This window comes from Carex rostrata, chromosome 1 (genome assembly GCF_964058835.1).
Source record: "Carex rostrata chromosome 1, lpCarRost1.2, whole genome shotgun sequence".
Lineage (NCBI taxonomy): Eukaryota > Viridiplantae > Streptophyta > Magnoliopsida > Poales > Cyperaceae > Carex > Carex rostrata.
In genome coordinates this window covers 3,717,001-3,740,438 of record NC_135918.1, presented here as the reverse complement: position 1 = coordinate 3,740,438, position 23,438 = coordinate 3,717,001, and the positions used below count along the sequence as shown (strand labels likewise).

Here is a 23,438-nt window from a genome sequence, read left to right as displayed (position 1 = left end):
GGAAACTAGAATAACTTAGTCCTAAACTAAATGTTAAGTAAATAAAATAAATAGTAGAGTTTAGAGACACTGGACACGAGAGTTGTTTACGGAATTCGTCATTAACGCCTACGTCTCCGGAGCTCGTGACCTTCTAGATGGCGCGTCTTTCTTTACCCAATGAGAAATGAGTACAAGGTAGTGAGCCCTTACAATTCTTCTGGGAAGTCACACGGCCCTAACAAGACAATTTGATTCGCAAGGACTCAAGGATTGCTAGATGAGCACAAGGCTTGAAGTAGTAAATGATTTGATCACGCAGGATCACTCTAGGAGTTAGTTGATTGATTGAATAAACTTGAGATTGATTGTGTATATTGAAGTTGGAGTGCACAAGCGACAACGGCTTTCTCTAGATCTGTAAATATGAAATATTGAAGTTGGAGGCGGTTAGAGTGATACCCCAAACCTTGGTATAGCTTCTATTTATAGAGAGCTAATAAAAAAAAAAGTAAGTGGTGCTGACCGTTGCAATGGTACAGGGGACTGTTACAACGATAGGTTAATCTGAGCGGTTTGGAGTATAACGGTGGTCACTGTTGATAACGGTCAATGACCGTGACAATAGTACCCACCAAGAAAATTGTCTAGAAGGATTAACGTTCGGTGATGCTAAAACCTATTTTATGCGTCACGGAATTTGTACATAATTTATTTATTCCGTTGTAACGGTCACTGGACCGTTACAACGGTAGGCCTCACTTAGGTCAATTTCAAGCTTATTTTACCAACTTACATATACGTTATCCTTAATCTTGAGTTAATACTTTTGCTATCCAGTGTCTTGTATTTCATGACTACATTCATGATGTTGTATTGCAGTGTATTAATTCATTCTTGATGTGTAATTACTGATTCTTCACTTGCCATGAACCTACACAAATACTCAAGAAGAAAAACTGTAAAATGCAATTATGTATTTTTTGCAAATTCAGTCAAACGAATAAGTCGAGATCTCCCAATGCCAACACCCTATAACATTTCTAATCACACACACCCTTCTTAAGTCAATATTATATGTAAATAGATAAGTCTTTTCAAAAGTGCAAATTGCTAAAGATATGGAAACCCCTATACAGGCTACACTATCCAATGAGCATGATGTTGTTTTCTTTTAGAGAAATTTAGATATATACCCATCATAACTTCATCAATTAGATATTTACCCATCAAAACTTTAAATTTAGTTATTTCCCAATCAAACCCATTCAATTTATTTATATCCCCATTTAGTGATTTATTCAATTGAAAACACTAATGAATACTAATAAAAAATAAAATAACATTTTTTCCCTTGTCTCTTCATTCTCTTTGCTAATAACCAGCCCTCTTCTTCTTTCCCATTACTCGTTTATTTGGTTTTTTTGAGAAAAAATAGCTTCCAAGAACCATGTGCTTCAAGATTGACAAGTGAAATCCTCAAGTATCAGCTCTTCGAGCAAGAAGGGCAAGGGTAACAATGAACATAATTGTTAATGAAAGAAACAAAAACTGATTCAAAAATTTGGATTTTCACTTTCTTTTTTTCTTTAATTTCCTTTAAACTCTTGTTATTCTGCAGGGGTTGAGAATTATCAGGATACTCCATCAAAGATTCATGATTGGACCAATTAAGAATTTTGGTGTGGGCCCATATCCCATATTAAACCCTTTTTTCTGCAGCTCAAGTTTTTCAGAGAGAAACATCCGAGCAAAGCTAGAAATGATAGCAATTCTTGTAGAACGTTAGAATCGATTTTAATGTCAGCAGGAGCTCCTCCTCAGAAGGGACATGTTGCAAGTTGCAACTATGCTTTATACAAAATCCTACGAACATTTTCTTAGAAGTCTGTTTTTTGCACACAACAAAAAAAAAACCCAAGGAAACGAGTAATGGGGAGGACTAGTTATACCAAAGAGAATGAAGAGACAAGGGCAAACAAGTAATTTTATTTTTTTATTAGTATTAATTAGTGCTTTTAATTGATTAAATCACTCAATGGGCATATAAATAAAATAAATGAATTTGAATGGGGGAATAACTAAATTTAAAGTTTTGATGGATAAATATCTAATTGATCAAATTATGATGGGTATATATCTAAATTTCGCTTTCTTTTATTTCATTTCTATGTATCCCCCCCTTGTAATTACCTCAAACCTCTTGGGTCGGTCTTTTCATAATTTATATTTATTTTCGTTTTTTTGTTTGTTTGTTTTGTCTCTCTGTATGTTTCTTTGAAACTTGTATTTTTTTTTTTTGCTTAATAAAATAAAATAATGGCATGCCCCTTCTCTCTCGAAAAAAAAAAAAACTCATTACGTGCTAGAACCACCATTAGGGACAAGTTAGGTACGCTAGTATGCATTTACTCAATAACAAGCTTCTAAATAGCGTTTATAGCAGTGTAGCGGGGAGACAAAAAAAAAAGTTTTAGCGAATAGCGGAGCTATAGCGAAAGCTATTATAAATAGCGTTTTTTTATTTCAAAAATTATATTTTATATTTCTACTAATAGTAAAAAGAGTGATGCTTCTATGGACATAAGGGCCTATTTGTAAAATGAATATATTTTTATTTTCAAAGTTCAAACAGCCGATCCGAACTGTTCATCCTGTTCTCCATATTAATATATCTTTGGAGACCAAATTTTACATTTTTCTGAATTTATTTACTATTTATTAAGATGGGTATAAAAAATATCAAATTCAGACCATTGAATTTTGTACCCATCTTAATAAATAGTAAAAAAAATCAGAAAAATGTAAAATTTGGTCTCCAACCACATATTAATATGGAGAACAAGATGAACGGTTCGGATCGACTGTTTGAACTTTAAAAATAAAAATATGTTCATTTTACAAATAGGTCCTTATGTCCATAGAAGGCTTTGCCTAGTAAAAATGTCTCATCAAGAAAAAAAAATCAAATTAATTAAGAAGTTCTAATATTATTCATATTAAACCAATACAAAGTTCAAATTGTCATTCAAAATATCCCTAATTCAAAAACTATCGATATATTTTATATTCAAAATATACCACTACCATATATTAATGCATGATACAAAATTTAATTGATATAGCGGTATAGCCCGCACATGTTCCATTGTATTGATATAGCTTAATAAAGTAAAAAAAAAAAACCAATCTAGATATTAAGGCCCATTAAAATTGCAAAATCATGTTTTCAGAAAAAAAAAATTGCAAAATCATAACCCATGTAGCATAGCGGACCGCTATTGCCGCTACGCGCTACGCGCTATAGCGGACCGCTATTACCGCTATAGCGGTCGTAGCTTGATTAGCGCAGTTTTAGCCCGTAGCTTAGCTTTTTGGGTCCAAAACCGCTATAGCTAGCTATTTAGAAGCTTGCTCAATAATCATACCCAAGTAAAGAAGGAAATCGTCACACTATTATCAATCACGTCACGTAATGTGACTTGTTGTTTGATGTGACCACTCACGTGACATGACTATTCTTCATTATCTTAGTCATGTCACATCACGTGACCAATATTTTTAATATTATTCTTATTTATAATTTATTTTGTAATAGTTTCTTATTTTTTGATATATTTTGTTATTATTTTTTTAACTAACTTAAACATAAAAATAATAATTAAACGTGATTTGTTACGGTATGATTACACATGATGTGACTGTCTTTCACAATTTTAATCATGTTACGTCAAGTAAAAAAAAAATTATTATATAACATGATGTGATCAAGTCACGATGTGATAGTCATGTCACGTTATGCTACGTTTTTCCTTCTCTACTTTTAAGACTTTGCAAAATGGCATAAAAACAATAAGAGCCCGCCAGCTGTCTACTCTTTAAGGACATTAAGGGACTGTTCGGCCTTCAATTGGAAATGGGTATGAGCACAGGAATTGAACTGAAAAGTATTGTTTTCGTGTAACAACTGAATTTTTTTTTTCTCACGAGAACAGTAACGCGGCCGAACAGGGCCTAACAAACAAACAAATGTATCTTTATGTCCGTTTTGAGATTCGTGACGTATTAAAACTAACAACTCAGATCTCATTTTACTCTCCGCGGTATTGCACTAGATATGGATTTCAGTGTCTATTATGTAGAAAGAGAAATGGAGAATCATATGTGGAGTAGATCCGATGGGAACTGGATCTATAACTCCAGTATCTGTTATATATCAGAAGAATCACAGGATTGCGGATTTGGTTCGATATTTATGAAACTTACTTTAGGTACGATAGGTTCTAGAACTGTACAATCCGTATTAAGATTCATGCACGTTTACCTCAATTCCGTGTACACAAATATTTAAGCAGATTGAACGGTTCTAAAGCTCAGACTTAAAGTAGGTTTGATGCTCAGACTACTCCGTTCTCGAATGCGTAAAGCTTTCTAATTCGTTTTGGTTCGTGTATTGAAGTACTCGGTACTCGTCACAAAATCAAACAAATAAAGAACTACAATAATAATTATATCTTTGGATTTTCACCACATACCAAAGAAAAGACCATCATATCTTGAACCACAACGGGCTTTCTTTCTTTCCAGGCTTCTCACTCAAAATTTCAAACGAACTAAAAGTCCAATCCGACACGCACATATTTCTTTGTTACCTTTATACGCTTATTTGTTGATCGTGGGCCCAATTCATGAAATTTCCAGCAAGGGGCCGGGCGTTAACTATAGTCTGATTAACCAGGCCGTCCAATGAATGAATGATTTTGTTGAGGTCTCATCTTTAGGCAAGTACTTGACAATGTATTAGAACCTATAACGAGAAACTAAGACCTTCAATTACTTTGAAACAGCTAAAAAAAATAATTAAACACAAGCACGAGTACCAACTACCAAGAGCTCCCGGCTCTAGACAGGAGTGCGTATCCTCTAAGCATAGTGACAAATGAATTATTCGGATTCGGTTTGGCGAGATCAAAAATTCGTAATTTGAGAATAATCAGGTATAATTCGGAATTATTCAGATCAGAAACCTCAGTTCTGCAAGGAAGCAAAAAAAACAAAAAAAAATTGGAAAAAAATCATGAAATTCGCGAATTATTCAGATTTAATTCGGTCAAACCAACAGAATAATTTGGCATTCGGTTCGGCATCACCCCAAAAAAGAATTATTCGAGTATAATTCGGATATAATTCAGGTATCTTGTCACTATGCCTCTGAGATCTCATATTTTGCGTGACCGATGTGTCTGGTGTCTATTTGGGGATAACACAGAGAGCCAATATTACTAGAGCTTTGAGATTCGAACATAACATATTTGAACGGTTGGGATTTTCTAGAAAGTCACGCAAAATATGAGATATCTCAGAGGATGCGAATTCGCTAGAGAGGGGATTCCAACTACACAAAATTTTATCAATGCGATATTAGCTGGACTTTTTTGAACGATTAGTTAGCTTTGAGAGCCTTAGAACTTGGCTTGAATTCATTGAACACAGTGGCGGAGAGAAGGGAGAATAGCGTCAATTGATCTCCAACATTTTTTTGTTTTTTATATTTACGTATGATTTTATAATAAAATAATTTGGTATTGTAAAATTGATCTTTATTTTCAGTAGAATTTTTTTTTGTTGAAATCCATAGTTCAAAAGTCTGGTTCTGTCTTAAGCACTTAATTGATTTGAAACCAAACACAAAGTCAAATCAAATTCAAGACATAATAGACACATATAATTGATATCTTTTATTAAACACAATCTACATTTCGATACATTTTGAATATCAAGTCCCTTTTTCGAAGGTAAGTAGAGAACATTTAGAATAATTAACAACGGATAACTGTGCCTGTCGGGAAAAAAAAAAAGACTTCCCACAATCAAACTATATCTCTAAAAATTTTGTATCTGAAAAGATGACGCTGAACCTCATGAAACTCATAATTTCCTAAAAAAGTTCCTACAAGAATCCCCACGAAAGCACCAAAAAGTACAAAAAACAGTATAGAAAGGCTCGTGTCCATCTTTCTCTTAGAATGAGGATTAGAATTAGAGTTAGAATTTCGTTCCCAAAAAGAATTTGAAAGAAGGACATCACCGGTAATTATTACATTTACCCACCTATGAAAGGTCGGAAGTGTACCAGTGAGATTGTTGTTTGACAAGTCCAAAAGGGTTAGAAATTGCAGAGTGGTCAGAGAATAAGGTACTGGACCTGAAAAGTTATTCTGTGATAAATCAAGAATTTCTAGTTGAGCCGACTTGCTGAAGGAAGAAGATGGAATGGACCCACTAAAACAGTTGTGGCTCAAATTTAGTGCTGTGCTGAGACTTGAAGGCATTTCTGGAATTGTGCCATTTAATTTGTTCTTTCCCAGTTGAAGCTCAATTAAATTGGCCATGTTGCTAATTGTAGTCGGAATAGAACCACTTAAATTGTTGCCTTGCAAATTCAGGTATGAGAGCTTCTGTAAATCCGAAATATGGGAAGGAATTTCCCCAGAAAGGGCATTCTGGCTGAGATTCAAAGTGCTTAAGTTAATCAAATTTGAAATTTGATCAGGAATTCTCCCACTGATATTGTTCATTTGGAGTTTCATTACCACCAAATTCAAAAGGTTTCCCAATTCCGGTGGGAGCTCATTTTCAAATTTATTCGAAGCCAAGTTCAACAGTGTCAGGTTCTTGCAGCTTCCCAGATTCTTCGGTATATCTCCGCTCAAGTTATTCACATCCAATTCTAGATAAATCAAATGAGAGAGCTCTCCAATTGATGGAGGAAGAATACCAGTTAAATTGTTCCCACCCAGTCTCATCCGATAGAGGTTACGAGATAAATTCACCGGAATTGATCCTGTAAAACTATTACCGGTGATATCAATGGACTCCAAATTAGGAGCAGAGAGGAGGTTAGTATTGAGTTCTCCAGCTAGATTATTATAGCTCAAATCCAAGATCTTAATGTACTTTGTCAGACCAACTGGAATTGATCCACTGAAATTGTTTAGATAAGCCGCGAATCGAGAAAGAGTTGTGAGGTTTGTTAGGCTATTTGGGATGTGACCTGACAGATTATTTGCATTTAAAAGTAGGGTATCCAATTTGGTAAGGTTGTGGAATTTGTCGGGTACAGACCCAGTTAATTGGTTTTGGCTGAGATCCAATAAAGTCAGGTTCCTGTGCTTAAAGATACCATCTGGGATCTCACCAGTGAAGTTATTCATGGACAACACCAATTCCTTCAAGGAACCATTTTCCTGACCGCTACTGAGTGGCGGAACGTTACCAGTCAAATGATTGAAGGAAATATTCAAACTTTCTAATTGGGTCAATGAGTCGAACTTCATACCAATGGACGCTGATAACAATCCCCGCAGGTCTATCCCCGCAAAAAACCCCGCACTAACTGTCAAAAAAGTCATGGGGGGGACCGCTCAATCATTAATACTCCGCAAAAAATGTTAGTATTTAACTTGAATCATCAAAGTATTTATCCTGGATTTGCAAAGTATTAATCCCTATGCAATGATCTCTATTTATGACTGAATAAATCAATCCATTAATTGTCCCCGCACAAAATTTCCTTTTTTTTTGAATTGTCCCCGCACAACTGGGGACCATTAAATAAACAATCTCCTCATAAATACTTGTCAGTTATCCCCGCACAAAATTTCCTTTTTTTTGGATTGTCCCCGCATAACTAGGGACCATTAAATAAACAATCCCCTCACCCAATGATAAATACTTCTCACACATAATGATAAATACTTTATGTTACATAGATAAATACTTCTCAGACATAATTGTAATTTTCAGTAAAAACATCAATGATAAATACTCTCACGCATAATAATAAATACTCTATGTTACATGGATAAATACTCTATGTTACAAAGATAAATATTTTATGTTACATAGATAAATATTTCTCAAACATAATTATACTTATAGTAAAACATCAGTGATAAATACTCTTAGACATAATAATAAATACTCTCATTATAAAGAATAAATACTTTATGTTACATAGATAAATACTTCTCAAACATAATTGCAACTTACAGTAAACATCAATGATAAATACTCTCAGACATAATGATAAATACTTTATGTTATATGGATAAATACTTTATGTTACATGGATAAATACTTCTCAGAAATAACAAATAAACATTTATTAACGAGGATTGTTATTAGATAACAGTATAATTAATGCGGAAATTGTTTTTAAATGAATAATTAATGCGGGAATTATTATTAGAGGAAAGCATAATTAATGCAGAGATTGGTATTAAATGACTCTAATTTAATGCGGGGATAAATGGAAATTTTTAGCCAAATAAGTGAGGGGATATGATAATTAAGGAAGAGAGAGAGAGTGCGGGGATAAATGGGGGGACAGGGGTGGGGGGATTGTTATAATTATTCCATACCAATAGTACCATTCAAGAAATTGAAAGACAAATCCAGGTCCTTCAAATGTCCAAATTTGGAGAAATCAGGAATTGGTGTCACTAATCCATTGTTGCTCAGGTTAAGGTACTTCAAACCAGAGAGACCGGTACAGTTGGAGAAGAAGGAATCAGGCAAAGAGCTCAAGCGATTGCTTGAAAGGTCCAGGTGTTGCAAGGTATCGAGAGAACAGAGGTTACCAAAGAAGACAGTTAGAGAAGAAGAGTTAATAGGGGAGATGCCAAGGTTGGAGAAGGATAGCTGGCTTACCACCTCAGAGGAAGAAGAGTTAACGCATATGACACCAGTCCAGTTGCACGGATTGGTGTTGATACTGTTGTTCAAACGGCCACTGGGGACAGATAAATCGGATTGAAGAATCTCGAAGATCTTTCCCAGGAGATTAGCCTGTGTTTGGTTGAGCTGCGCAGCTGAGGCTTGAGAGGAGCATAGAGCCGACAAAAGGAAGAAGGAGAAGAAGAGATACGATTCATACGAATACCTCCCCATGGAAGGAGGGAGTTTCACTCTTTTCTAATCCAAAGGCGGGGTTTAGTGATTTATACTCAAAATTTAAAATCCTCTGTATGACTGTATCTATCTTTCTCTGTGTGATTGCGCGCGTATAAGAAGGATGGTAAATTATTTAAGATATAGCCCGACTCTTATAGTCTAATTGCTTTTGCTGTCATTTGTCAAAGCTATGGTCATTGAGTGAATATTAACGGACCCCGACTTGTATCCAAGGGCCTGTTCAGCTGCGGCAACGAAATTACTGTTAACGTGGGAAAAAATAAATTCATTCAGACTAACTTTTTTTAGTAGATCGAATAAAAAAATGTTATTAAATAAAAATATATGAATCATGAATAAAATTATATCATATTATTCATCATCTTTGTATAAATATATATTATATATATAATTTTATAATTTTAGTGATTACCATATAAAATAACGAGTAAGTTATTATATACATCTGTAATCTTACCTTTATCTATCATGTTAACGATAAAAAGAATTTTAACAGTATCTGTATCCGTGTATCGGATAGTTCAACAAAAAAAACTTCTCCTCTTTATCTATTGAATAGTCGGATAAACGGATAAAATGATCAAAGGATGGCATTTACTCTCCGGCCTGGACGCAAATATCCGGTCTATTCACTCAGTCAATTTGCCACTGAAAGAAACTAATGAGAAGACTTGACTTGTCAAAGTCCACGCCAGTCTAATAAGCTATATCCGATTCTCTGTGACAGAAACAGGCTTCAAAATATATACTAGTATGCTGACAGGTTGGGTTGAAACGATTCTATAAGAAGAATAAATCGGGCACAATGACTCGTCATATTAATGTGTCGATGTACCCATTCTAAATATTTGAACAATAAATTTACTTGATTTTCTTTTTTCTTTTTTGAAACTTTCTTAAATTCAATTGATTACGACTTCTAAGTCACACTCCCACAGTTGCTTTAATGACTCAATTTGCACGTAAGTTGTCATTCTCCGGACTTGTTCAAAACTTCAAATTTGTACATATACTACTAGGTTTGTAATTTCAGGTTATCTTGTTCTGTTATGTAATATGTAATTTATTCTTCTAATCATAATATTTAGATCGCGGCTTCAATGAGATCTGATTAATAACTTTTTAATAGAGGTATTTTACAAAATATTTTCAAACTTGGAACATTAGAAAATAATCAAAATATTAATAAACATTGATTAACAAAAATATACATCAAAGCAGTGCGAAGCTATGTAATTACTGCTAAAACTGCCATGTTATTTTTATGGGAGATTTTCATGATGCCCCTATAAAAACCTGGAAATTACGTATCTCCCCTCTAATTTTCATAATATCATATTTATTCAAAAACTCACAATTGTCTCCAATTTATTGCCTTTTCAATTAAAACTCATTTAAGTTATAAAGTATCCATTTTACTCTTTTATTAAATATAAAGAATATGTAGTATGTATAAGATAAATGTTCAGTCTTCTAATTGGTCGGTTGTGAAGGCGAATGATACATTTTCTTACTTGTGACTTGCACAAAGTATATGTGTAAACCCCCTTATGTCTGCGTCACAAGTAAAAAAATGAACCAATTATCTTTGAAAACCGACCAATTAGAAGACTAATTTTTTTTCTTACATATACTATATATATATTTTTTTAGAGGAGGTTCAAATGCCTCCATGTTTTTGTGCCTCCATCATGCCTCCATTTCTCTCCATCATTTTCAAAGTTCAAACAGTCGATCCGAACTGCTCAACCTAACCTCCATACTAAAATATGTTTGGAGGCCAAATTTTATATTTTTAGGAATTTTTTTACTATTTTCTTAGATAGGTACAAAATCAGTAAATCTGAACCATCTAAAAACAATATTTTTTTTTACCTATCTAAAAAAATAGTAAAAAAATTTCTAAAAATATAAAATTTGGTCTCCAAACATATTTTAGTATGGAGGTTAGGTTGAGCGGTTCGGATCGACTGTTTGAACTTTGAAAATGATAGAGAGAAATGGAGGCATGATGGAGGCACAAAAACATGGAGGCATTTGAACCCTCCTCATTTTTTTAATAGAGGATAAAATAGAAATTTTATAAATTAAAATGAATGTTAACAGAAAAGTCAATAAATTGACTAAACTTGTCAGTATTTGAAATTTAGATGGGTAAATATGATATTATTAATTTTACAGTGGGGAATATGTAATCTGGATGGAAGTTTTTGAGGGGCATACATAAAATTGCCCCCATTTTTATTTACGTGATACAGCAAAACTCTTGAGGTCCTTGGCTAAGAATTCATACAATTGCAGCCCTGTTGAATTAAGACGTGCTAATTATAGATAATATGCCTTGAAAGCATCAAATTTCCACTGCATTACCAGATAAGATCGGACAGGAACAATTAGGTTAAAGCAGAGAATTACAATCTTAATATTTTTTAAGTGAAACATATTACAAATGAGAGGTAGAGTACCTGCCTATAAGATCCAATTCATGATGAGGGGAGCATGGTAGGCCTGATGCCGATCAGTCTGAATTTGAATTCAATGAGCAGTACTTCCATTCGATTCGCTTCAAGATGCATACACATCACTTCAATATTCATGCAGATCAAGTGCACACACATCTTGAAGCAAATCGAATCAAACCCAAATTCAGTCCGATGGACATCCGACATACTCTGCTTCCTGATGAGATGAAAAGAATTGCTTTTGTTTCTTTGGGAGCCCGCATAAGGTAAGATCATAAAAACTAAATAATAGCTGAAAGGAAGAATAGTTACAAAAAATAATGACAATAATAAATTGATGTCTCCCTACAAAGCCCTACAAAATATTTCTAAATAAAAAACAAAAAAAAAATTGCAAAGAAAAAAATGCAGTATAACCCATCTATAAAGGCTAATTACACCAAAGATGATTTACCCACTATCCCAAGCACCTGTATAATGCTCCTGTTAAATCAAATAATAGCTATACTTGACGGTGACAAGAATCATGAAAGCTTAGTGGCATTTCTTCAAGGGAAAAACCATCCTCTTGGTCAGCATGCTTTGACGTTCCATTGGAAACAATAGGCAAAAAGCCTGCAAATGCAGATTAAGTTTATACAGCAAGTAATAGCAGGCAATAATTCATAACCTTTTCGCTACAAGAAGCTATCTGACAAGTAAAACACATAGATCGCAAAAGGCAATAATATATAAGAACCGGTACAGGAAGGCCTCCATGCACGAGAAAAAGGCATACCTGCACTATCAACCATGTCTTTTGTTTTGTGAAGAAGAAATGTCCCAGAAAGAATTGTTATAAAACCGCACATCTCTGTTACAATTTGGGTTGCGTTTTGTCCATCCCAATCCTGTATTTGTTTAAACAGAGAATGAAGAATAAGCTAAAATAAAGCACATAAATTGTAACCTGAAGAAACAGAAAGAGAAATAAGATGACGATGAATCAGTGATGATGGTGATGATGATAGCTTAAATACTGAAATAATATGAGCAGTAGTAGGAAGGGATTATACCTTGAACATAATAACACTTGCCAGAATGGTAAGTGATGTGAACATAACATAGTATATAGGTGATACAACTGCTGTGTTGAAGGTGTCAAGTGCCTGGAAAAAAAAAAGGGAGACAAATATTATTATCATGCAATCACATTGGCCGAAAAAATTAAAACATAAAAATGTTACCTTATTCAAATAGTTAATTTGTGTAACAACACAGGCGGCCACAATTACAGCAAAGACCCAAGTTTGTAGGTACACTAACTGGTTTACACCAGAAAAGGTCAATTTGAGTGCAATTCCAAGGGCTCTTACACTCATTACCTGTAAAAAGAACAATCCACTGAAACCAATAAAAATTGAAACAATATCAAAATCAATAAATCAAATTGATAGCATATATCTCTCCTTGTAAAAATTTACCGTAAGAGAACCAACAAGAGAACAGACGCCAACATATACCAGGATGTGAGTTTGCCCGTAACGAGGTACAAAATAAAATACGAGTACCAAGGCCAAGGCAATTACAATCAGTGCATAGCATAAGAAACCTACATGGGGAAACAATACAAGAGTAAGATAAATGCATATAGCATTCCCAATCAAAACAATAAATAAACAATTTTAAATTTATCATATAAATAAACAATCCTCAAATTTTCTATCAAATTAAGAAGTAACAAGATCACCCATCATCCAAATCAAATATATATTCTAATGGAAGCCTAGTTTATTAGACTCGTGAAAATAAGACAACTTTGGAGTAGAAACTTGATTTCCAGTTCTCATGATGAAGAGATCCTTTGCAGTTCAGGAAAAATAAAGGGCCTTAGGCCTTATTTGCATTTTTCAAAACAAAAGGAACCTGGTTCAGTAGCAAGATCCCACACTTCCGTGACAGAACCAATTGCACGTTCTTGTGGCGCATGAAGAACAATCGTGGTGGACCCCACGATACAGAGAGCACACCCCAGCATTCCAAATATGTGCAAGCTCTCCTGTAAAATCATGTGTGCAAGTGCTGCACTGCAAAAATTGTAGAACACCCAGCTCATTTACATAAGATAATTGCAATACTGATGAAGTTACTGTAGTGAATAGCACACCTGATTATTATGCTAACCGCCCCCAATGGAGTAACAAGTATTGCTGGGGCAAATGCATATGCTGCAAAATTAGCAGCCTCACCCAAAATCACTGTGAATTATAAGAAAGTAAATTAGGATTGTCTAAAATAATAGATTATTGCCTTCAAGTTGTACAAGAGATCTGATTCTATGGTAAGAAATATGTATGTTAACTACTCACTCATTCTGTTAACGAATGTCAATTTGATGGAAACCGAAAAATAAGTTTGTTAATATGTTCTTTTATAGTATAGAACTATAGATAGATTATGTATCAAATTTGGTGTTTGAAAATCATTTAGTTATCAATCAAATGCTGAGAAAAATAGGCCCCAACCTTTTCAATTTGATTGATGGTAACCAAACAGTTTCTAAATTTCACCAAACTTGATACATGGCCCCACCATAGGAACTATATCAATAGCTCCAATTTTCTGATTGTGATAATAGTTGAATATATTGCTACAGTTGTCAATTGTCACAAGATTGTAATCAATATAACTATAAGTCTATAACTTATCCCCTAATTTTATAATACACATATAGTCATATACAAAAATCACTCTACATTATAGAAAGTTTGTTTAGATACAGAACCGATGGTAGGATCATCTAGTATTAGATTATAACATTCTATGCAGTACAAGAGAGTTAATTCCATAATGACTGCATACAGTCACATAAATCACTCTACATTATAGAAAGTTTGTTTAGATACAGGACCGATGGTAGGATCATCTAGTATTAGATTATAACATTCTATGCAGTACAAGAGAGTTAATTCCATAATGACTGCATACAGTCACATACCAATATACTGATATATTAAGAACTACAGTAGCAAACTCTCCAGTCTCCAGAATAAAAACTTACTAGCAATCATTCCAATCCACCAAAGTGGCTCATATAAGTATGAATATCCTCCATTTCCTGTGGTAAGATATGAACATACTAACCAGGTTAAAAATAGCACTAGTAGTACTGAAATATATGACTACTTTAACTAGTATAACTATTTTTCCTATAAAAAAATCTACATGAGATTAAAAAAGTAACTTATTACCGGCCTGATCCCAAAATAGGGGAACACCTATGGATCTGATCATGTTTTGGTGCTTTTAATTTTGCTGAAGATCCATTGCACAATGAAAGTTCTTTTGGTAATTAGGTTCAATGTTTTTGGTAATTTTCCCCATTGCACTATTTCTGGTAAAAACAATTCAACAAATATGGTGCCTCTGAAAGCATTTAGTCTAGTGGGTTTGATTAAATGCGTTTAGCTAACATTTACTTTAATTTCGTGTCAATATCTACAGGAATCTAATATTCCAAGAATATATTCGACCCAGGTTAATCCATCAAGATATCAATCTAAAATTAAGAATTAATAAAAAAATGAGAAAATAATAACAAAATCCATCTTTTCTCTTTAAGAAAGTAATAAATTAATAACACAAATTAATTGGTTCATGAAACATCTTTCAGCGACTTATAGATCTCTCCCTCAGCCCTTTTATAAAGCTTGAAAGATATAATTGAATCCAGAAAATATGAACTTACCAGCAGCAACACCAGATTCACCAGCCTTCTTAAGTCCCTTCTTTTTAATAATAAAACTCGCACCAATAAAAGCGCTTGAAGAGAGCGCTAGCAAGAGCCCCTTGACGTTGTCCGACGACAGGGCTCTGTAGTAGTAGTAGAAGTGGTGGTGCCCCGGTGGCCCCACCTGTGCTGGTTGCGCCGCCATCTCCGCCGCCTCACGCCACCCATCGCTCCACCTCCATTTCAAGTCGGGTTAATATTGGAGGATAGTGGAGTCGGTTTGATCTGGGTGCGTTAAAGTGTGAAGAGGAAAGAAGAGGAGAGGCGGGAAGTGTAAAAGAGAAAAAGAAGGGGTGATATTAGCGCGTGATGGTGGGGTTAGAAACGGATTGGAGTTGAGAGCGGATGGTATTTAATTAGTTTCTCGGTATACTGTTATCTGTTTATCCATTTATACCCTTCATAAATCAGAAATGGTTCTTTATCTAGGTTTAGGTTGGGTTTTATTACCGGCCAATTTGGATAATTTTGGAATTTAAAAGTGAGCACTGAGCAATTTTAATCTAGGGTTTAGGTAGTTACATTGTGGGGTTCAATACAATTCTATTTATTATTTCAATATAGTTTTTTTTTTGGAGCCTGATAATTGTACTTTAAATAAAATTTTCGAGCGTGTTCCCCAAGTAGTTTAACAGAAAAAACTTCCAATGTTATATAACTTTCATTTTCAGCGCTAATATCCAAACATTTAAAGCTCTATTTATAACATTTTATAATGTTATTCGCAAGCATTTAAACCTCTATCTGCAAGCATTAAAATTCTAAATATGTATAGTTTTAACTCCTAACTATTTTTGTTTTCAAGCCAAAAACGGAAAGATTCATTTCATCCACTTTTTTTTTATTTTTTTCTCCGATCATTCTCATCCATTTTCTCAACGATCCGTGATGAATTTTGCGAATCTAAAAATATGAACGTTTTTTTACCCGACTTTCTCTTTCAAATGAGATCCATGAAGAATAACTTTTGAGTTATATTTGTGTCGTAATTTTTTTTACCACTTTAAATATCTGTGACTTTCAGTTTTTTTTTATTTTGCTTCAAAATAATATAAACCTCATTAATAACACTTTAAATCTCTAGAATAAAATATATAAACCTCATATACAAAGAATTTAAATCTCAACAATAACACTTCAAAGCATATAAACCTCAACAATAACACTGCATTTACAAAACTCATTTACAAAACTCATTTACAAAGCATATAAACCTCATGTACAAAGTCTTGAAAATTTTAATGGTTGTAGACTGAGATTTAAAAACTTGAAAATTAAAAGTGCTCATGATTTTTACTTTTAAAAAAGCAAATGACTTTAAAATTACTCAAAAGTATTTCTTCATTGATCTTATTTGAAAGATAAAATAGAAAACATTTGTATTTTTAGATTCGTAAAATTCATCACGGATCGTCAGAAAAATAAATTATAGGGATCGACTAACAGTCCCCCTACTTCAGTCCCCTAAATGTCCCCCTAACTAACTAATGCATAAAGTACGATGAGGACCACTAACTACTTGTGGAACCACTTATATTTGAAAAAAAAAATTACAATTAGCGCGCGCATATATGGATACTTATACGCGCAAGTATTACCATATAATATATGAAATATATATACCTAAGACATTAAGTATTAAAAAAAAACTGAACACCAACTTAATCTCTAATCACACATCCATCTTTTACACGTTTTTAAAAGTGGGTTCTTTGTTGTTCGTTTAATCTCGTCAACATTTCTAACGATATGTGAGGAATACGAACATCTTCTACGTAATTTTCTCTTTTAAATGAGATCCATGATGAAGTACTTTTGAATCCTTCATCGTTGAAGTATTCATACTTCAGTGTGCAAGTATTCGTACCTTGTCAAGTATTCATTTCTAATATGTCAAAGTGTTATTCTCTAAAATGCTGAGTATTCATACTTACTCAGTAAAGTGTAAATATTTATGTTGTAAAGTATTTATAAGAAATTCACAGACGTGTCTTTGGCATTAACTACAGGGGTGACCACTACCAACCTGGGGGGGCTGCAAACATCGCTTGAAAGCGACCACGAAAGGGACCACACGCAAAAAGCTAAAGACAAGCAGATGCGTAATGATCATCTCAAGTGTCAGCATTGTAATTGTTGTAAACATTCACTATAAAGTATTCATACTTACACATTAAAGTGTAAATTTTTATGCTATTTTTTATTCATACTTTACCTAAATTATTGATATCTAAAACACCTAATATTCATACTTATGCTTAATCTGTATTATATAAAGTATTCATATCTAATTACTGAAGCATGAATTTTTAAATTGAAAATATTCAAACTATTAATATATGAAACAGTAATTAACAATAGTTAAGACATGAAGTATTCATATCTACTATATGTGGCTTTTACTTATTTGTGTTATTATTATTTTCATACATAGTTTATCTGATTTATTGATATCTAAAAAACTTAGTATTAATACTTATGCATGATATCTACCATATGAAGTATTCATATCTAACTACTGAAGTATTAATTTTTGAATTGACAATATTCAAACTATTAATATATGAAAATATAAGTAATAATAGTTAAGACAGAAAATATTCATATCTACTTGGTCAAATTTTGGTGTTACATATGTTATATCAATAGTTAAGACATGAAGTATTCATATCTACTTGTTTATGTTATTATACTTTTCATACATACTTTATCTGAATTATTGATATCTAAAACACTTAATATTTATACTTATGCGTGAAAATATGTATTGTTATGAAACAATATTTGACTTAAATTTTTTTTTTATATTTGTAGATAATAGTAACCATATTAACATTTGTATTCATACCTATGAATTTATGTATGAATATTAATTTTAAAAAGAAAATTTTAAACAATATAACAATAAAATATGAGTGAGTCTATGGTACTATGCATATCACGGGTTGTTACTGTGCTACGGCTCTATATTCGAGTTTTCAAATCCTAACGGTTGATCCGAACCGTTCATCTTGTTCTCCATATTAATATGTGTTTGGAGACTAAATTTTACATTTTTTGAAATTTTTTTACTATTTTTTTAGATATTTAGAAAATCACTTGATCTGAAAATTCTAGACCATCCAAAAACAGTGATTTTCAATAAATCTAAAAAAATAGTAAAAAAATTTCAAAAAATGTAAAATTTGCTCTCCAAACACATATTAATATGGAGAACAAGATGAATGGTTCGGATTGACCGTTAGGATTTGAAAACTCAAATATAGAGCCATAGCACAGTGCCAAATCGTAATATGCATAGTACCATAGACTCACTCATAAAATATCATATTCCACCAAGCATATAACAATTTCTCAAATATTATGAAAAAAAAAATTTCTCAATCACAACTAATCCAGCAAATGACAGTTTCCTCAATCATCACAGTAATAACTGGCAAAAAAGATAGTCTACAAATAATGTAGTAAACAACTATGAAGGTGAAAACGAGGCAATTAAGTAGAGGTGTAAATGATGTAGTAAAGTTACTCTTAGACATTTCATCGAACAGGTTGTGTGCATGAGTAAACAATAAGCAAAGAAAAAAAAATCAGTTCAAATTCTAACTATCAAATGTGATCTTAGATTCATGCAAAACAAAATGAAACAAATCAAATCAAATCAAATAATAAGATTTAAAATTCATAAAATAGTGGGGATGATCTTGTTCTGTCTAAAGAAGAAGTGGAAGAGAGCAATGGAGTCATCGAGACGAGGATGCCATTCCAGTGGAATGAGATCGACACAGCATTGCAACTGCAAACAGTGGGCAGGGCGAAATTGGAAGGAAGTGGAGTCGAGATCGCCGGAGTGGAGGAGGGACTGGACGCGGTTGTGGAGGGAGAGGCAGGGCAACAAGAACAGAGGGAGAGTTAGGGAGACGAGGGTCACGAGGATCTGGGGAATAGGAAGGAGATCGGAGAGCGAGGAGAGGTGGTTTGATGTAGAGGCGGCGCTTACAACGGCGGTGTTCAACGGCAGCCTCCTCGGTAGAGCATGACTGAATATGATCTCGTCCAATAAAGACTCAAGGTGTACTACAACCACCGCTCGGCCGTTGAAGGGAAGGTGGACAAGAGAAGGCAGGAGAGGGTGGACGCCGCCTCAAAGGCAAAGTGATGAAGCGCGAGTTTATCAGACCAAAGACGATGATGCATTTACCAGCCAATGAAAGGAGGAGCGAGTCGCCGGAGATCCATGTCATGGCGGAGGTGTGGGTTGATGAGGATGAAAGTGAAGGAAGCAGATTGGGAAAAAAAAAGAGGCAGGTGAAAATGGAGAAGATGAAGACAAAATGAGAAAGAGGTTTTAATTTCTAATTGAGTAAGACTTTGACCGTTAATTGGTAAGATTGGCTGGTCAGGGGGACATTTAGGGGACCAACTCGCGGGGGACAGTATAATTACCCTAAATTATAATGATCAGAGAAAAAATAAAAAAGAATGGGTAAAAAGAATCTTTCCTTTTTTGACTTGAAGACAAAAGTAGTTGAGAGTTAAAACTATCTATAAATGCTTTCAGACATAGATTTATATGCTTGCGAGTGACATTTTAAAATGTTATAAATATAGCTTTAAATGTTTGAATATTATCGCTGGAAATAGAAGTTAGACAATATTAGAAGTTTTTTCTGTTAAACTACTTAGGGAATGCACTCGGATATGATGGCTTGGGATACCATTTTTTTTTTTTTTAAATACTTCAACTGAATCAAAGCTAAATCTAGGAGCCTTAAATGAAGATCCAGATTTCGATTTTTTTTTTAATATAAATGGAAAAAGTATGTTAAGAATAACAAAAATTTTGAGAGTTCAATATTGTTTTTGGTTAAATTGAACCCTTCTATTAATTGCATGTTGATTTTGCTATTAGTTATAATAGGAGCTGCTACAAAATTATAAAATTATTATCATTATTGTCGTCGTTGTTATTTTTATAGTCACCATTAAATTTGTAGTTCAAAGAAAATCAAATTCAAGAACATTATCATCCAAATACTAAAATTATTTTTTGAAGGTAAATCTTAAATCTATTCTTATGATTATAAGATTAAACCTAAATATTTTAGGGTTGTTCATGCAAAACAAATATTTCTGTTTATTTGACATCGATTATCTAATTAGCTAAAAGAGTCGCTTGATTTGCGTTCAATTCACCGAAGTGTCACCAAACTCCGTCTATAGCTTCTATTTCTCACGAACAATACGTCAATACCCCATAAAATCAAGCGGAGAGACCGTAGGCCGTAGCTCCATGATTTACATGGCAATTTACGATCCATGTGATCTCGGCTTAATCACAAAAACAACTCTACTGCATTAAGTGGAACAACGTAGTCTATGTGTCGATTTTTTTTTTAAAATAATATTTCTTTATATTATTTCAACGGAATAAGCCTTCGTTGAATGGATTTTTGAAAATTAGCCTCCACCGATCCCTAGGATCGGTGGAGCAAAAAAAACCCAACCTACACCGGTCCCTAGGACCGGTGGAGCCTGTTTTTACCCCGCCACAGATATGCTGCACCAAAGGCCACATCAAAGCCTCCACCGATCCACAGGATCGGTGTAGCTTCAAAAAACGTCTCCACTGGTCCTGTGAACCGGTGTAGGTTTAAAATTTATCAATTTTGACTCATAGACACGTATCAAATCATATTTAAATCTTTAAATCTCTAAAAACAAATAATTCAGAGTACGGACAAGGTACAAGGTTAAAATGGAAAGTGGTATTGGAATCTACTTCCTACTGTCTATGCCATATGTGGTGGCATCAATTGTGTTGCTTCCTAAAATCTAGCAATAGTGACAAATGAATACTTGAATAGTTAGATTCAATTCGGCGGGATAAAAAATTTGTGATTCAAAAATAATTCGACTATAATTTGGAAATGATTCGGTACCACACACAAAAAAAGCCCTAGAAAAATCCGCATTTTATTAGCCAATAATTTGTGATTCGTGTTTTATTCGAGAATAAAATGTATAATACTTTTTTTTGCGTTTTATTCAGAATTCGATTTTGAAAGGTCGAAAAAAAAATTAAACGTGAATTAATTGTGAGTTGTGTTACTATTCTAACCACAAGAAAAAAAGAAAAAAGAAACATATAATTGAGACAATTATTCAAAAGTGAATATACAAATAGAAGTGAATATTCAAAAGTGAACAACTAAAGCATTTTGGGTGGTGAGCACACATAAGGCTACACCACAACCAGCAACAAAGAATGAATTGGTCAAGGCTGTGGTTTTAAAATTCAAAATCAAGGCTCCACCGGTCCTAGGGATCGGTGGAGGTACAGTTGAGAGATCTTCTGCGGCGAGACTATCCGTTGGTGCAAAATTGGCTCCACCGGTTCCTAGGACCGGTGTAGATTAGATTTTTTTTTCTCCACCGGTTCTAGGAATCGGTGGAGGCTAGTTTTCGAAAATCCATCCCAAGGAGGCTTGTTCCGTTGAAATAATTTAAATAAATACTATTTTTAAAAAAAATCCCTATGTGTCGGTCATGACCTCTTTTCTTATAGGATTATAAAAAAAAAATTGCAACAGTTAATTGTATAGTGTTTTTGTACTTCAATTATTTAAATATCAGCTCCTAGGAAGACCAGTTACAGTTACACTTACTTGATAGGAGTTTACTTAATACTTTAATGCTTAAATTAATTAAAGCAGATCTTGACCGTTCGACCTCTAATTCACTGTCACATCAGGCCTCAAGTTTGCAAAAAAAAAAAATTAAGAATTGGTATATTAAGCGGGACAAACGAGGAAATATAACAGGTCAATTTTCTTTTCCGAAATAGTATAAAATCATTTTTCTTAAATAGATTATTTTTTTGGTCCAAACAGAAATATCATTCGAAATTCATTCTACACGAAGGGTTTTATAGGAGCCTTACTCCAACTCCAAGAGGAGAACATGTCATGAGAGGAAACAGTCAATGTAGGAAAGATTTTGTCAAAAAAAAAAAAGAAAAAAAAAAAGCGCTAAAGGCTAAGGCAAAGAAGAACGTGAAATATCAGCATATGCCTTTCCCCACCGACTCCGCATGGACGAGGACTATGGAATCGGTTAAGGTATAATACCTTACCAAATTACATCATGCATTTCTTAATTATTTTCTTATTGCTTTACACAAGCAAATCATAAATGCTACATATGGCGTGTTACAATGTACGAGGTGTGTAGATATAGTCTAGCAGACTAGCACTGAGAGTAGAATTCGGATCCCATGAAGTAACTCAATTTTTTAATACGAATTTTAAAGAGTCTGGACTCTTCAAATAATACTGATTTCCTACACTATCTCCGAATAAATAAATTTTTTTTTTTTTTGATAAAAGGCGTTTGTCCGTTTCATTAAAGAAACATCAGGTTCCTTACAAAATTACGCACATTTCCAACATACGCAATAAAAAGTGCAAATACTAAACTGGCACCATGGACTCAAATATCTATATAACTTCCTGCCAAATATAACAAAACAAATATCCAAAGAGTAAACTAGCAATCTAAATAGATATGTAATGAGTCAGTCCATAGCACTGGTCTCCGCAGAAGCAGCATCCTCTGTGGGAGACTGGTACAACACCATTTGTGTGTCTTCCGGATCCCAAATCCTGAGTGGTATTTCTTCAATCACAGTAGGCAGCTATGCTGGTATCACATCTCGTGCTTGCCTCTTGACTAAATCTGCCCAATAATTAGCCAAGGCCACAATCATTAGTACAATAGATCTAAAAGTTTTATTATTGCTATGATTAAAGCACATATCATTACGTAATTTCCACACCGTCCAACTTATTGCACTAAAAACCACTAAAAACGCAATTTGCATGTGATTAGATAAAGAACAAGCAAACTGAACAATATCTGTGATGGCAGACCAATTTTTATAGTATTGTTGACTAATTCCCATCCAAAACCAGATTTGCTGAATAAAAGGGCAAAGTAAGAATAGGTGGTTAGTGGACTCGATTCCTTTACAAAATTGGCAATGAACTACTCCGTTCCATCCTCTTTTCCGCAAGTTGGTTTTGGTTAGGATTCTATTTTTTGTCATGAGCCACATGAATATTTTGATTTTATGCGGGATTGGCATTTGCCACCATAACATAGCCTGTGCCATTTTCAACCCCCCCCCCCCCCCCCCCCCCCCAAAAAAAAAAAAAAAAAAAAAAAAAAATTAAAAACCTGTACAACGATTT

At 33.8% G+C, this 23,438-nt stretch overlaps 3 protein-coding genes across 3 annotated transcripts in view; all 3 read right to left on the bottom strand.

The window, feature by feature from the left end:
* Positions 1-9,028, bottom strand: part of LOC144552705 (leucine-rich repeat transmembrane protein kinase family protein) — a 31,341-nt gene extending 22,313 nt beyond the window's left edge. The window contains exon 1 of the mRNA XM_078300703.1: positions 8,924-9,028. Within this exon, the coding sequence (XP_078156829.1) occupies positions 8,924-8,931 (8 nt within the window). The 5' untranslated portion in view covers positions 8,932-9,028. The remainder of the gene's footprint in view (positions 1-8,923) is intronic.
* LOC144552715 (uncharacterized) lies at positions 5,796-8,903 on the bottom strand. The gene is made up of 2 exons (XM_078300713.1): positions 8,412-8,903; positions 5,796-7,327 (listed from the first exon to the last, which is right to left on the bottom strand). Exon 2 carries the CDS (start codon positions 7,314-7,316, stop codon positions 5,850-5,852), a length of 1,467 nt encoding a protein of 488 aa, XP_078156839.1. The 5' UTR covers positions 7,317-7,327; positions 8,412-8,903; the 3' UTR covers positions 5,796-5,849.
* A 2,656-nt stretch (positions 9,029-11,684) lies between the features above and the next one.
* On the bottom strand, positions 11,685-15,497 carry LOC144552696 (putative magnesium transporter NIPA4). The gene is made up of 9 exons (XM_078300694.1): positions 15,145-15,497; positions 14,458-14,514; positions 13,564-13,654; positions 13,323-13,483; positions 12,881-13,008; positions 12,644-12,781; positions 12,473-12,565; positions 12,196-12,307; positions 11,685-12,032 (listed from the first exon to the last, which is right to left on the bottom strand). The coding sequence occupies exons 1-9, from the start codon at positions 15,329-15,331 to the stop codon at positions 11,920-11,922; spliced, it is 1,080 nt and encodes a 359-aa protein (XP_078156820.1). The 5' UTR covers positions 15,332-15,497; the 3' UTR covers positions 11,685-11,919.
* Positions 15,498-23,438: the final 7,941 nt, after the last annotated feature.

Coding starts and splice junctions, on each gene's coding strand:
- LOC144552715 (XM_078300713.1), bottom strand. CDS start 7,316: ATGAAGTTCGACTCATTGACCCAATTAGAAAGTTTGAATATTTCCTTC.
- LOC144552696 (XM_078300694.1), bottom strand. CDS start 15,331: ATGGCGGCGCAACCAGCACAGGTGGGGCCACCGGGGCACCACCACTTC. Junction 13,655..14,457: donor GTGGATTGGAATGATTGCTA/GTAAGTTTTTAT, acceptor TATAATTCACAG/TGATTTTGGGTGAGGCTGCT. Junction 13,484..13,563: donor GCGGTTAGCATAATAATCAG/GTGTGCTATTCA, acceptor CAATTTTTGCAG/TGCAGCACTTGCACACATGA.